This window comes from Colias croceus, chromosome 19, assembly GCF_905220415.1.
Source record: "Colias croceus chromosome 19, ilColCroc2.1".
NCBI classification, from domain to species: Eukaryota; Metazoa; Arthropoda; class Insecta; order Lepidoptera; family Pieridae; genus Colias; species Colias croceus.
In genome coordinates, this window is record NC_059555.1 from 466,707 (window position 1) to 481,294 (window position 14,588).

Here is a 14,588-nt window from a genome sequence, read left to right on the forward strand (position 1 = left end):
ATGTATGTATAGGTATTGTACATTTAAACATTATGTACGTTATACAAAATGTCGTTATTATATACAGAGTGGAAATTTTCGATGGGCCCTGGAGGGAAAGTACTTGAAATACTAATGATAGCAAATTTTCCTGAAAGGAAACATTCCTTTATTTTTAAAAAGAATTATAACTGCATTCAAAGATTTTCGAAAAATCACTTGCATTGACCGGAAATCGAACTAACCGAAACTAATTTTTGTCGTCGTCGCTTTTGATTTAAAGAAGTTACATCGCGTCTTAAATCAACTGCTGATAATGCCTGGGCGTGTGTCAATATCGGAGTTGACTCATCTTCTTCTTGATCATTACCACTTTGAGCCTCTTCTTGTGTGTTATTCACACTCTCAATAAGATCTTCAATAGATTGAATTTCTTATGGTGATACATTATCATCAATGAATATCCAGGAAACCACTGCAGTCGGCGTTGAGTCGGCCGCTGTCGCAGGGGTGTGTTGGCCGTTAGAGCGTATTAAACGGGATGACGAAGCGTTAAATAATGTATGAAAACATGTCTCAAGTTGCAGGGACTGATGCAAAATGGCGTATTATACGAGAAATCGTATTAAGCGTGATCGTATTAAACGGGTTCTACTGTATTTTAGTATGTTACACCTGTATATATCCTTGGTATGTGAAATATTTTTGCATTTAGAAGCTTAGTTTTCAAAATACAGGTCTTTGAAGTTTGAAGTATGGGGATATAGCCGCGCTTCGCCATTATAATACAAGTAGCTTCGAAACTTCTGCGATGACCACTCTAGAACTTGGCATGAAGTTTAAGCATAATATAAGCAAGATATAAGCCACTTATTTAATGATCATAATTTTTTTTTATAATTTGCCAAGTTCGTAAAAATTTACAAAGAAAAAGATTTTTTAATTTTTCTTAGGAATTTAAAAATAAATTCGAAATTCAAAATATGAGAATAAAAAGGTTTTTAATGGGGATTTATACAGTCATCAATTTATTTAAAAAAAAATCCTTTTCTTGAACTGATAAATTAGGTACATTCAAAGTCACGCATGCCTCGCGCTTGCTGACATCTTCAAAGACCTGTATTTTGAAAAGTTTCTAAATGCAAAAATATTTCGTATACATATACCTACCAAGGATATATATATATTGTGTAACAAGTGTGTAACATACTAAAATATTACCGAAATCGGAATCCTGACCCCGAAATCTGTTTCCGCTTCGCGTGAAATGCTCCATAAGTATCTGTAGCATTTTCATAATGTAGAATCGGTAGCATCTGCCATGGGGCAAAACCCTTGTAGTACCTATGACCTATGTGGGGATACTGTACAAGGGCACACGGGATTTCCCTTTTAGTGCAAGTTTCCATTGTCGTTTAATTATATACATTTAGTAGTTTAGTACATATTATTAACAAAATAAATTGTTTAACAGTTACGAAAGTATATCAAAATTTATTATTTTTTATACCAGCTGTGTCCCGCGGTTTCAACCGTGTAAATGAGTTTTCCCTTTTAATCCTAAAGTGTACCTAATCCTACAATCCTTATGAAATATCAGATTAAAATGTAGTTAGGTTAGCTAAGTTATTCCTTCATCAGCTATCTGTTAGTGAAAGTTTCATCAAAATCGGTCCAACCGTTCAAGAGATTAGACGAAATAAATAGATAGACTAAAATTGTAAAAACTAATATTTTGGTATAAGTACCGTAACTAATATGCATTAGTAAAAATCGCATATTTTAATATTACAAACAGACACTCCAATTTCATTATTGGTGTAGACTACGACTAGCTGCATCCCGCGGTTTCTCCCGTATAATGAGTTTGCCTTTTACTCTCATGATCCTGTTTCAATATCAGTATAAAAAGTAGTATTACTCCTTATTACATCAGCTATCTGTTAGTGAAAGTCCCGCCAAAATCGGCTAGCCATTCAGAAATTAGCTGGAACAATCATACTCCAATTTTGTTATTGGTAAAAGATTATTTACTCGATTTGTAGCCAGTAAATACGTTAATTGTGTGGGTGCAGGGTGTTTACCTACTGATAGACTGATTGATATACTCAAGGAGTAACTGCTCAGCTACTTAATCGCCACTAATGTTTTTCAAGCTCAAGTTTGTCTTTAAAACGTTAGAATACATATTATATAAACTGAGGTAGAAGCGGCGTACGCGTAAAAACACGTTGTTTAAAGTCAGCTAATTAGCCTGGTTGCGTTTAGCCGGTTACGCGCGTTGCTATCTCTTTTCGGCTTCTTATATCTTTGTCTCACTACGGAGTATGTGAATGCGTACGTTACTATGTTTGTGTGTGTGTAGAATGTTTATGTAGATAACTTGGAACGGCTTGAACAGTGAACTGCTAGTCCGTTCGCGTTAAGGAAATAGTGAGTCATCAGTGCAACTACAGGATGAGGGTGTATTCACAGTGGAGAAAAAGTACAAACATTTTTTTAAACATTAAATTATTATAAATGGAAAAAAAAAAATGTCTTAAAATTACTTAAATCACTATTCAGTATCGCTAGATTCTTCAGTTACATTTATTATGAAAGAATTTTTACCGCATGCACTTGCTGTTTTTATGACTATGCTCTCCACAGTTGCATTTAAATCACACAATTTAAAGTACTTATAAACATTGTAAATTATGCGTCTCTCTCCGCTATGGATTATTGATCCACTTTTATTCTTTCGAATTGGTGAAGTATTCATTTTTAAAATTTATTGTTGAACGAGTCACGCAAAATACACAACCGTTTTGTTCGAAGGTCAGATTTCAACTGGTCACTGTGAACTCGACTTTCTAATTTGGGGCGTGGCCAGGCCGGCGGACAACGATGACTCACTATTTTCTTAACGCGAACGGACTTATAGTTTGATTGCATAGACTGCTTTTACGTCAGTTTATATATTTAGTTATTTACCCATTCTAAGTTTAATTTTTTTACAAAATACTGGGTAATTAAAACCACAAATAAGAAATAATGTTTTTATTTGTCCTTAATTAAAAAGAAACAAAAGATGCTTATCATAATATAACCACTCTTAGAACAAAGTAACAATATAGACGTACTCACACAGAGTATCAGATGTATTTACACAGATTATATATAATTGAGATTTGTCATTCTATGAACTAAAAAATGCTTAACGTTGACAAGGAACTTTATGTTTTGATATATTTTTCATAATTTGTTTCCTGTGACTACTGTCTGTACATGTTAATTCTTATCAAACAGCATTAAAATTTTATTAAATGTTTTTGAAACACGAAAATCCGCAATTAATAGTTGTAAAGACAGTTTAGACAGAAGTCAAATTACAAAAACAGGTGGTAGTTATTTGTTATAAAATGGCGATAAACGAGACATACACAAAAAAGGAAAGATATCTTTTTCCACTATTAATAAAAAATGTTTTGTTAATCACTTTTTCGTGACGACAACCTTCAATATTGAGGTAGTCAGTATTAAAATATAAGTAACAGTGCGATCAGGCTATTTTGGGATATAAATCACGGATTTTTCTTTTACTGTTATAAAAATTATTAAATAATCAAATATCAAAACCTACTTTTTATTTCTTAGTAACAAAAATGGCAACACTTTATAAGTCTTTGTCTACAACTAATTTTCGCGCCAAAATAGCCTTGGCACCATAGACAAACACTATTCTAAAAAAAAAAAAAACAATTTTGACGTAACGTATGATAGACATCAATCACATAGTACTTCGTACTGTTCAAATACTTTTAAAAATATCTTTTTCTGTACACATTATTTTATACAGGCACTTTTATTGCAATACTAGAATGTCGAAAAAAAATATTTATAAAAAAATAAACCTGCTCACGCGTATGTCAATTTTATGAGTATTCTACAGCTTTAAAACCAATGAAAGGTCAATAAAAAAAACAGCACATATTTAAGGCATTGGATTAATTACGAATTAAGGACACTTAAGTCAGTTAAGTTAACTTCTAATATTTCCTTTACATTATTGACACTGGCAAATAGACAAACTTTCTGGTCACGACAAAAATAAAAAATAAACCACTTGTTATCATCTATACTAATATTATAAAGCTGAAGAGTTTGTTTGTTTGTTTGTTTGAACGCGCTAATCTCGCAAACTACTGGTCCGATTTGAAAAATTCTTTCGGTGTTATATAGCCCATTTATCGAGGAAGGTTATAGGCTATATATCATCACGCTACGACCAACAGGAGTGGAGCCACGGAGGTGAAACCGCGCGGAGCAGCTAGTTTTAATATAAAGCACAATAAGGGTGTACTCGCAAAACGAAGTTTGTCGGGTCATAATTTTATTTAATTGTAATTTAAGAATTAAAATCAGCACCTACGGGTTTATTACATTTATTTTCGCTATCACTCGTAATTCGTAATTATCCCAATAAAATTTACATACGTCATAATAACCGTCAAGGAAAATTGTTATAAATCTAGGTAATTTACAAGCGGACCAATAAAGTAAGATTAATAAGTTTACATTCATCGTAATTTTTTTTTTCAAAGAACAATCTCATCTTACTGGCCCGTCGTTACGCGTGACTAACAAAGTTGTAACATTACTTATAATAAACAATTTGGTGTAAAAAATAAAAAAACAATATGCAGATATCACTTTTTCTTATTCATATTACTCAATATGTGGCCGGGGTTTTGACTGGCGGGAAATAGCTGAAAAAAAAATAATTTCGTTATATTTCGCGCCAAAACTTTCCAAATTACCATGGCGGTCGTTAGCTTTAGTGCGAGTGAGATAGCAGGCTAAAGATCCCTTTTGTTAAAGTGGGATGGCAGATGAAGATTTGGCAGCCAGGAAGAATAATAATAATTAGAATAAAATAATTTTATTAGAATCACCAAAATACCACCACAATGGAAGAAATTATTGATAAGCGATAAAGTTGCTTCATGTACAATGTGTCGCAGACTAAAGATTTAACTAAACTTATTACTAAAAAAATCCACAAAAATTTCCCCATAATAACTAACTAAATAATCTTTTTATTACAAAATCAAACTCACCGGACCATGAAAACCATTTAAGTGTGTTTTCAACGGAGGCCTCTTAACAAATCCGTTCCCTCTGGCGCCGCGGGACATGGGGCCCCAACGACTTCTGAAATTTCTCTTGTTTCTCTTGTTGAACTTATTGTGGGAGGTCATGTTCAGCTCCGTAGCCCGAGTGAATTCTTCTTGCATTTTGTTCTGAAACGAAAGGCGATGGAAAGATACAATTATTAATTTCTTTAACAAAATAAACATTGGCATTTTCATTTTATTGATTTTAAAGATTTGGTTCGCGTGACCATGATTACAGTAATATTCACGAAAGATGACCACGGAGCAGAAGGCATATTTTAGGTCCCTATGGAGGTGCGAGGTGAGGCGCGGGCGGATTTAATTTTAAATAAATAAAAAATAAATTATTTAACCAACATTAAAATATTGTTTTGTCTTAAGTCTTTTCTTCATGAGTGAACGTGCGCAGACGGCCTCCATTTGTGTTCATCTTTCGTGAATCGTACTGTACCTAACCAAAAAATCATGATAAAATGAATCATTTAATAATTTTATTAAAAATAAAAATAAAAATCATTTATTGAACAATTTGTGGGTTAGATACAAACATGTAACATTTGGACCCAAAACAAGGACAGCCTGTACTTTGGGGTCCACAACATTACCTTAAAAAAAAATATTTCCAATAATAAAGCACACCATTTCCGCAAAATATATTGCAGAATAAGCACAAAATGCCTTAATAAGTGTTAAATTTAGAAAACTTTATGTTTAAATAACCTACATAAACAATTCGTTTATCACACACAAGAAGCCAAGTACAACTCACCATATTATCATAGTTGGTTGTATCCGGCGAGCACCGTATGCTCTGCTCCAGCACGTTACTCTGGCCGACTTCGCTCGTCTTCATCTGCTTCAGCCTGATGAAATCGTCGTACAACATCTTGTTCGTGCTCAACAAGCGACTCTCCAACATTTCGCACATTGAATTAGAAAACACTATCGGGTCAGTCTTCTTCAGGATCTCAAGCAACGTCCGATTGAGGCCCAACTCGTACGGCAGAATACACACTCGCTCCAGAACCTGCCCGGCCACTTCACTATCAAACGTCCTATCTATACGACACATGAACATCGTCAACTTTATGAACACCGTTCGGAACCTATTAAAGTTCTGCGACTGTCCGATCACTTGCAGGAACACGTCGCACAACAACACGCCCGGCCTCACTTTCCACTTCAGCAGATCCTCGCACTGCGGCAAGTCCACGTAATTCAGGTACAGTAAAGTCCTTTCCAATGCTTCGGTTTTCAACCTGACGTCTTTTACGACCGCGTCGTTCGATTTCAGCACGAAATCGATCGACATTTCCACAAGACACCTGGTGAGGTTGCGCCTCACGCACGCGTCGATGAAGCACAAACCGTACATACGTCTCAATTGAATAAAACTTCTGAACATAATGTACTCCTGCATGAAGTCGTCATCGGCTAAGCGTTCCATCCTATTTGCAATGACCTTTGCATCAGGATAATTATGTGGGAAATTGCAGTTTTCAGCATTCTTGCAATTTTCTATTAAGTTGAACACGCAAGTACCGCGAAGCAACGTACTCTTAACGAGTTCGGTTGGGTGGTACGGTTTTTGCATGAAGCACGGTTTAGCCGGCGTAAAGAAGTTTGGCGTCGGTAATTTTCTTGGCTCATCATTATCCGATCTACTCGACTCAGAACTAGTTTCAAAATTATTGACGATCGGGGTACAATCATTATTATTTCGTAAAGATGTCGAATCGGCGCTTTGTTTCTCGCAAATGTTCAATTGATTTGTTTTTTTACTGAGTTCTGAAATAATTTTAGTCGGATTGTATGATACTGGTTTCGGTTTCTTAAATGTAACAGGTACGAGCGGTTGCGGTACATATTCATCCACTTCCGGTTCCGGTTCCGGCGGGTGAGCGTACACACTGCTCCTGCGATTTGACTCGACATCGAGAATGCTCTCGGCGAACAGCGACAAAGCGTCATCAACATCATCTTCCTCATCGACTGAATGTCTGTTCTTCAGAATTCTCTCTGTAGACACCTGAGGTTTATTCATATTAGAAGAGTTTTCATCACATATTTCGTGTGGTTTTATAGATTCTGTATCACAAGTATTGTTATGAGAAATCTCATTTGTTACATCATTTGCATTACTGTCTTCTGATTCTAGGTTCGTTATATCTAACCAGAGTGATAGGAGCATCAGTTCCACTTCGAACACGTTTTCTTTAGCTAGGTGTTCTTTAAATTTATCAGTGTCCTGGGTTTCATCACTGCCACTAGTCCAATCACACTGTTCTGGATTAAAAGTTTTCAACACGTCACTCATTTTGTCGTAAACGGACCTACTGTCTACTGTTTTATTGGCTACAGATTCGTTGCAAGACGACGAGGTACTGAGGTTTAATGCGTTAGAACAAATCTCTACATCTGTTTGTTTATCACTACTACTAGAGTCACTTTCGGATGAGGAATCGGAACTTTCAGACGATTCTTCTTTTTTCAGATCACTTATTTTGGTTAGTTTTATAAACGGTATTTTATTATCGATACGGAAGAAATCATTGGACATCACAGTGACACATGTTGTAGTACTGGAGTTCGATATATCTTTGGTCCAAGAGAATTCTGATGAGCTGATGAGAGAGCTTCTTCTTGAATTGCTTTCCTGATTTTCCTTATTTGTATCTCCATTAATTTTGGATGATTTTTCGACTTCTGTTTTTTCCACATTTTGTGCTTGATTTGGGGGTTCTTGTATTAGAGTTTCTGTGTTTTGACTAGACTCAGGAATGTAATCATTGACCACAGTCCTGACCAAGCCTTGAAGCATATTTTTGCGGTTTAACGACAACCTTCTTCTCGTTGGTTTTAAATTGTTTGTAGGTTTTACATTATCTGTAACTAAAATTTATTTAGATCTTATGATTAATATGAATTTACATTATATGCAATGGCCAATAAACTTTCTTTGGTACATTAATTTTATAAATGCTAGCATTTTGCCCGTGGCTTCTCCCGCATATTTAAGGAAATTTTTGCTCTCAACTCTCACTTGCTCAACTGTCTCCATTTTATAATATTACTTATATACTTTATATTTTTCATCCTTTTATGTGGAAACACAAACTTAATTGTGGTATAAGAATTAAGTAAACACATGTTAATGAGATTTATTTAAGAATGCACATATCTAAAAAACGTACGCAATCACAGACTATAACCATTTTCATCTCCTTCCATAAGATAAAATAAATTCATAAACTAGCTTTCCGCCCGTGCCTTGCCTGCGTTTTCAAAGAAGAATCCGCATAGTTCCTGTTCCCGTGGGATTTCCGGGATAAAACCTATCCTGTGTTAATCCAAGTTGCCAATATGTGTGCTAAATTTCATTGTAATTGGTTCAGTAGTTTAAAAAGAAAGAATATTAAATGCATGAAAGAGTAACAAACCACACACTTCCATCCTCACAAACTTTCTCATTTATAATATGAGTAGGATAAAATTTAAAAGTTGTAACTTGGCAAGAAGATACATACCATATTTAACTAAATTACCTTGACTATTATCCACGGTGATAGCAATTTTTGCGCTAGAGTTTTTCCTCACAATTCTCGGCTTCTTTCTTTCCGGACTGATAACATCTTCCTTGTTAGAGTTATCCGCCGTCTCTTGTGGCACAACTCCATTTTTAATTATATTCTTTTTAGTCTGATACTTTCGTTTAAGTATCGGCTTCTTAGCAACAAGTTTGGAAGTAATTGCAATTTGCCGAATGTCGTTTTGCTTTTGAAATTGCGCTCGGACTACTGCAAAAATGGAATCACAGAGGAAGAAGTTAATTTATTTCAAGTTTAATATAAATTTATAAAAAATAGAAAAAATTTGATCACGAGGCCGGACTCGAACCTGCATCATTACATTAAAGTTATTTATTTTAAGAATAACGGAAAAAAATCCTGATTTAAGTATATACTAACTATGATAAATATAACTATGATAACTGGATGAGTCTAACACAATATTTTTTGAAGAAAATCTGGAATTGCTACATGTTAGAATAATAACTGTTCCTATTCTTACAAATATTTTAGGAAACATAAAAAAATAATGAGAAAGAAACTACATATAAACATTCAATTCGCTAAGTTTAGCTAAGCAAATAATGTACAGTTGATAATTTTCTGGTTATTTTCTTAAAAAACATTATTTCTAACTTTTTTTATCTGTGTCACAACTTTTAATTTCTTACAGTTATAAATTGCTTGCTTTGTACGATAGACATATATTTTTAATAAATTTTTCACTAAAATTTTGAACTTCAGAAAAAATAGTTTATTAAAAATATTTTGCAGATATACTAAGTAGTGTATCACTGCTCTAAATTTCACCCTAATTGGTTAACTGTTTTATATGTTTAATGTATTTTTTGCATTCAATATATTAGTAGGATAATACAAACCCTCATTGGCAAGTGCAATTTTGATTTCTTTATTCAATTTAGATGGTGGTCTTCCCTTTTTTTTAATTATTGTTGTCTGATTCTTCTGCGGCTCTTTAACTACAGTATCTACAAAAATAGTAATATGTTAGTATTCATAAATTAATATAAAGCATTAATAAGAGTATTAAAGCATTTGTAAGTAGATAGTTTTTCTTCAGCAATCTGTAATATCTTAATATATATAAATCTCGCGTCACAATGTTTGTCCTCAATGGACTCCTAAACCACTTAACTTATTATAATAAAATTCGCACACCATATGCAGTTCGATCCAACTTGAGAGATAGGATAGTTTTTATGAAAAGAAATGTAAACATGTAGGTACCACGGGCGAAGCCGGGGCGTACCGCTGGCGCTAGTATATTTTTTAAAATTTGTTTAATGTATAAGGAGTGGTAATATTTTTGACCGCCTCCTTGATACAGTGGTTGATGCACGTGCAGAGAACCAAGTGTGTCTGGGTTTGATTCCCGGTGGAGACGAAGAAAAAAATAAGTCTCGGTCTGGCGGAACACAGGAGGCTGATCACCTACTTGTCCCTAAAGAAAATCGATCAGTGAAACAGATGTATGAATAATGCATCTGCCACTTACCCCAATAGGGGACTTCACAATATTTATGACAGAATAATAAAATACAGAATTATATCAGTTGGCTTAAAGTTCAATAAATCATTTCTAAAATCTTGAAAGTATATTCTAGTAAGTAGGTATAGTACAGTTACATTATACTACAGTTTCATTTACAACCAATTTTATTGTAAACAATAATAAAAAATTTTTTGTGAACCCAGTCATATCATAGATCTCATTGAAACAGATTATTATAACTGGACATTTACTGTTAATAAATATAGATTAATATCATTTGGATTGTAATACTTGATATGAATTAAAAATTGTTAAAATATTTTCACACCAGAGCTGTAGAGAATGTAAATAAGTGCAAGATTTTATATTTTAACCCATTGAGCCCCCAGCGCGCAGCGGTCCGATCAGTCCACGACACAATAGATTTTCTATTGTGTCTGTGATTCCGGGGGCTGAGTTATTAATTGATTTGATTTATAATATTATAGATATAGGTAAGCAGTTTTTGAGAAAATGATACATTGTTGACTTCAAATTCGTTGAATGGAAAACTTGAGATACCTATCATAATTTCTTAGGTTCTTTTGACAATAAAATAAAAGGAAATTTGAGTGTGACTGTGTCACAGAAAAATACAAAACCGTGTTAAATGTAGGTCTCCGTAGTTTCAGTATAGCATCAACAATAATTAATAGTTACCGTTCGCAATCTCCGAAGCATTTGAGTTTCTTAAAGATTTCCGACTAGGTCGTACAATCTTCTTTTTCACTTGTGGCGTTGGGCTCGCTGCATTCACCAGCTTTTTCTTTGGCGGCATATTTATTTAAATATTCATCACGTTAAAAAAACAAATAATATATCTAAACAGTAAACACATGGAAGTTTACATTTAGATGATATAATATGAGTAGGTAGTTTATAAACTTAACGTAGGTAGGTAACTTCGTAAAGTGTGTTGTTTCACTTTACACAGTTTCAAGTTAAGATTAATTCGCTGTTATTTCTCAGAACGCACAAAATATATAATTTATTCTCTCGTTTGCAAAGTTAAAACTCAGCAGATTTGAGACTGAATTTTTTCTTTGCGATTTTATATTGGATTTTATACATTCTTTTGTACCTACACTGCACAGATTATAGCAACGACATTTAAATTTGACAATAGAGAAAATATTGGCACAGATTAGGTAACATTTATTGACCTAGTTTTATGCAGATTAAAATTATATGACCGCTCTTTAATTTATATTATTATTTATTTTTTATTTAGGTAAATGTCCTGAAATTTGTACATACCCGGATAGTGATAAGGAATCAAAGAAATTATGATAGAGAAATTAAGATATTTAAAAATTGATTTATTTTTTACTTGGTCTAATAAATAATTAATGAAGCGCCAACACTGACCTTTGAAGGTCAAAAAGGTTAGATGTGTCAAAGTTAAAGGACGGTCGATTTTTTGCAAAGCCGGTCGCTGAGTTTATTATTTAGAATACTATAAAAAATACTTTTTAATCACAATCATGGGTGGAAAGTACAAGATTGTTATGATTCGCCATGGCGAAAGTGAATGGAATCAGAAGAATCTATTTTGCGGCTGGTACGACGCTGACCTCAGCGACAAGGGTAAAATTAGTCATTCAGTTAATATCTAGGTACATTAATTAGGTAGTTTTACAAAATATTAAAATAAATATTATTCAGGACGTGAAGAGGCTGTTGCTGCTGGTAAAGCTTTAAAGGCGGAGGGCTATCAATTCGATGTCGCCCACACATCAGTTTTAAAACGAGCTCAAATTACTTTGAACTCGGTTCTTAAAGAAATCGGTCAAACGGATATTCCCATTGAGAAGACCTGGCGCTTGAATGAGAGGCACTACGGAGGACTCACTGGCCTGAACAAGGCTGAAACTGCTGCTAAATATGGTGAAGCTCAGGTACAATAGAAAAGAAATAATAGGTACTCATTGATTTTTTGACAAGTAAATGTATATCTGAATTGAATGTAAAACATTTCTCTATACAACTAAACAGTGTAATTTAATCATAACGCTGCTACAATTTTAATATTAGATAAATAAACAATAAACATGGTAAAAATAATTAAAGACTGTGTAACATAGTTCTAATAAGTTTTTAACTCAACTTTATTTTCATGAAACCAAATTAAAAACATAATCATAGTCTATACCTGTAATAACTACAACAGCTGCACTATAAAATTTGATTAAAAAAATATTAATTATTTCTTTTATCCCTGCAGGTACAAATCTGGCGCAGAAGCTTCGATGTACCCCCACCAGCCATGGAGAAGGACCACCCGTACTACGAGACTATTGTGAACGACCCTCGCTACGCCGGTGACCCAAAACCTGAGGAGTTCCCCATGTTTGAGAGCTTGAAGCTCACCATTGAAAGAACCCTGCCGTATTGGAATAATGTTATTGTGCCTCAGGTATGTTTTAAATTATTTATTGTAATATTAAGTAATAGGAATTGAACCTAATTACAGTAGACCCGCGGTATTCCGACAATCATTTTGCAGGGCCTTGTGTGAAGTATTGAATTTGTCGGATTATAGGGTGCTGTCTAGAGATCCCCCTATAGTCCGGATGTTTTCACGCAAGATTACCTTGTAATTCGACAAATAACAGACCTAATGATAAGATAAGTTGTTATAGGTAGTTCTATTTCAGAAGTACATAGTTACAAATCATGCTTCTTTGTGTATTTTGGAATTAATACAATTTCTTCGAGTAGAGCAAAATAGTTGGTGGATTTTTTTTTTGTACAGGTTATACACTGTTCAATCATGCATGGTCGAAGTAAAAATTGACAAAAATAGCTATTATAGTATTTATGTATTATTTTTTATTAACAGATCAAGGAAGGCAAAAGGATTATAATTGCAGCTCACGGCAACAGTTTGAGAGGCATTGTTAAGCATTTGGACAGTAAGTTTTATATATATTTACTACCATTCCACCCGCGGCTTCGCTGGCTTTGTCTAAAACCTAATAAATCATTTACTAAAAACTTCCTCTTGAATCACTTTTCTGTTGAGTTATTTTGTAGATTTATTAATACATAGGGACAGAGAAATTGACTATGTTAGTTTAGTTTCTGTGTAAAGTTTTTAGTGTAAGTCAATACCGCATTAGGTTAATCCTGTAATGATAATTTGATGTAATGATAAATAAATAAAATGTTTTTACTATGTAGTGATTAAAAATATTTTACTAAAATGATACTTTAGCCTATACAACATTATGATCTAAATTTAATAACAGTTTTACATTAATAAAACATAAAGTTTAAAAAATTTTAATAGTTTGTTTAAGTAACATAAAACCAAATTAATCATATTCAGTCAAAGTAATACATCTGTTTAGAGAATATGATGCAATAAATATAAGTAGTTTTCAAACTATTGTTATAAGAGTGGGATCTTTTTATCATTTGTTTGTAAAGTATGTTTAATGTTTATTGATTGATAATATTTTATGTACTGAATTATATCAGTTGTTGGATGACGGTTTGAAAATTTCATAGATATTTACATAATATAACATAATTTAGGTTAAATGTTCTATTTCCTGTCTATAGAGAAGTATTTACCTTTACAATATGTAATAGAAAGTCCTAGAAATTGGGCTGATTCACAGTTGATTCACAAACTCTGTTTAACTCAGTAAACCCATTGAGCCCCAAGCAGCCCGATCGGTCCAAGACACAATAGATTTTCTATTGTGTCTGTAGTTCCGGGGCTTGAGTTATTAAAAAAATGACATAGATGAAAATTTAGGTCATAAAACTTGAAATAGACTTTTAGGGACATTATTTGCAAGTAGTGAATAAAATCATAAGCTTTCACATGTTTTACATGCCAAATACTTCTTATAAAGTCTATTCTTCACTTTTCCAGACCTCAGCGACGCAGCTATCATGGAACTGAACTTGCCCACCGGAATCCCATTTGTATATGAATTGGACGAAGACATGAAGCCAGTGGATTCCATGGTGTTCCTCGGAGACGAGGAAACCGTCAAGAAGGCAATGGCAGCCGTCGCAGCTCAGGGAAAAGCCAAGTAGACTAAGTGTTACAGTGAAATTATATTTATTCTGCTTAGTTCTTGTGAACAAAGATATCACCTGTATGCATTGAGTTACTATTTACTATGTACTAGAGAGGACATCGCTACTACACTATTTGTAACACGAGTTAGAGTCAATCGTTTTTTTTTATACATTGATTGGTTTTAATTGATAAGTTTATTCATATTGTTTAAATAAGATAAACAATATTTATTTTTTACATTGATTGGATTGAATTTATAAGTTATAAGAGGCAGAATATCTAAGTACAAAGGG

The 14,588-nt window shown here is 33.6% G+C and overlaps 2 protein-coding genes across 3 annotated transcripts; one reads left to right on the forward strand and one right to left on the reverse strand.

The window, feature by feature from the left end:
- Positions 1–4,659: 4,659 nt before the first annotated feature.
- Positions 4,660–11,304, reverse strand: LOC123700530. 2 transcript variants are annotated; one of them, XM_045647771.1, is made up of 6 exons: positions 10,917–11,304; positions 9,586–9,693; positions 8,681–8,932; positions 5,905–8,021; positions 5,079–5,261; positions 4,660–4,727 (listed from the first exon to the last, which is right to left on the reverse strand). In XM_045647771.1, exons 1-6 carry the CDS (start codon positions 11,032–11,034, stop codon positions 4,668–4,670), a joined length of 2,838 nt encoding a protein of 945 aa, XP_045503727.1. In that variant the 5' UTR covers positions 11,035–11,304; the 3' UTR covers positions 4,660–4,667. The 2 variants fall into 2 exon arrangements, with proteins under 2 accessions (XP_045503727.1, XP_045503726.1); XM_045647770.1 differs by having other exon boundaries at positions 5,905–8,027.
- Positions 11,305–11,638: 334 nt separating this feature from the next.
- Positions 11,639–14,453, forward strand: LOC123700532 (phosphoglycerate mutase 1). Its single transcript, XM_045647777.1, has 5 exons — positions 11,639–11,843; positions 11,922–12,154; positions 12,481–12,672; positions 13,099–13,171; positions 14,143–14,453. Exons 1-5 carry the CDS (start codon positions 11,741–11,743, stop codon positions 14,307–14,309), a joined length of 768 nt encoding a protein of 255 aa, XP_045503733.1. The 5' UTR covers positions 11,639–11,740; the 3' UTR covers positions 14,310–14,453.
- Positions 14,454–14,588: the final 135 nt, after the last annotated feature.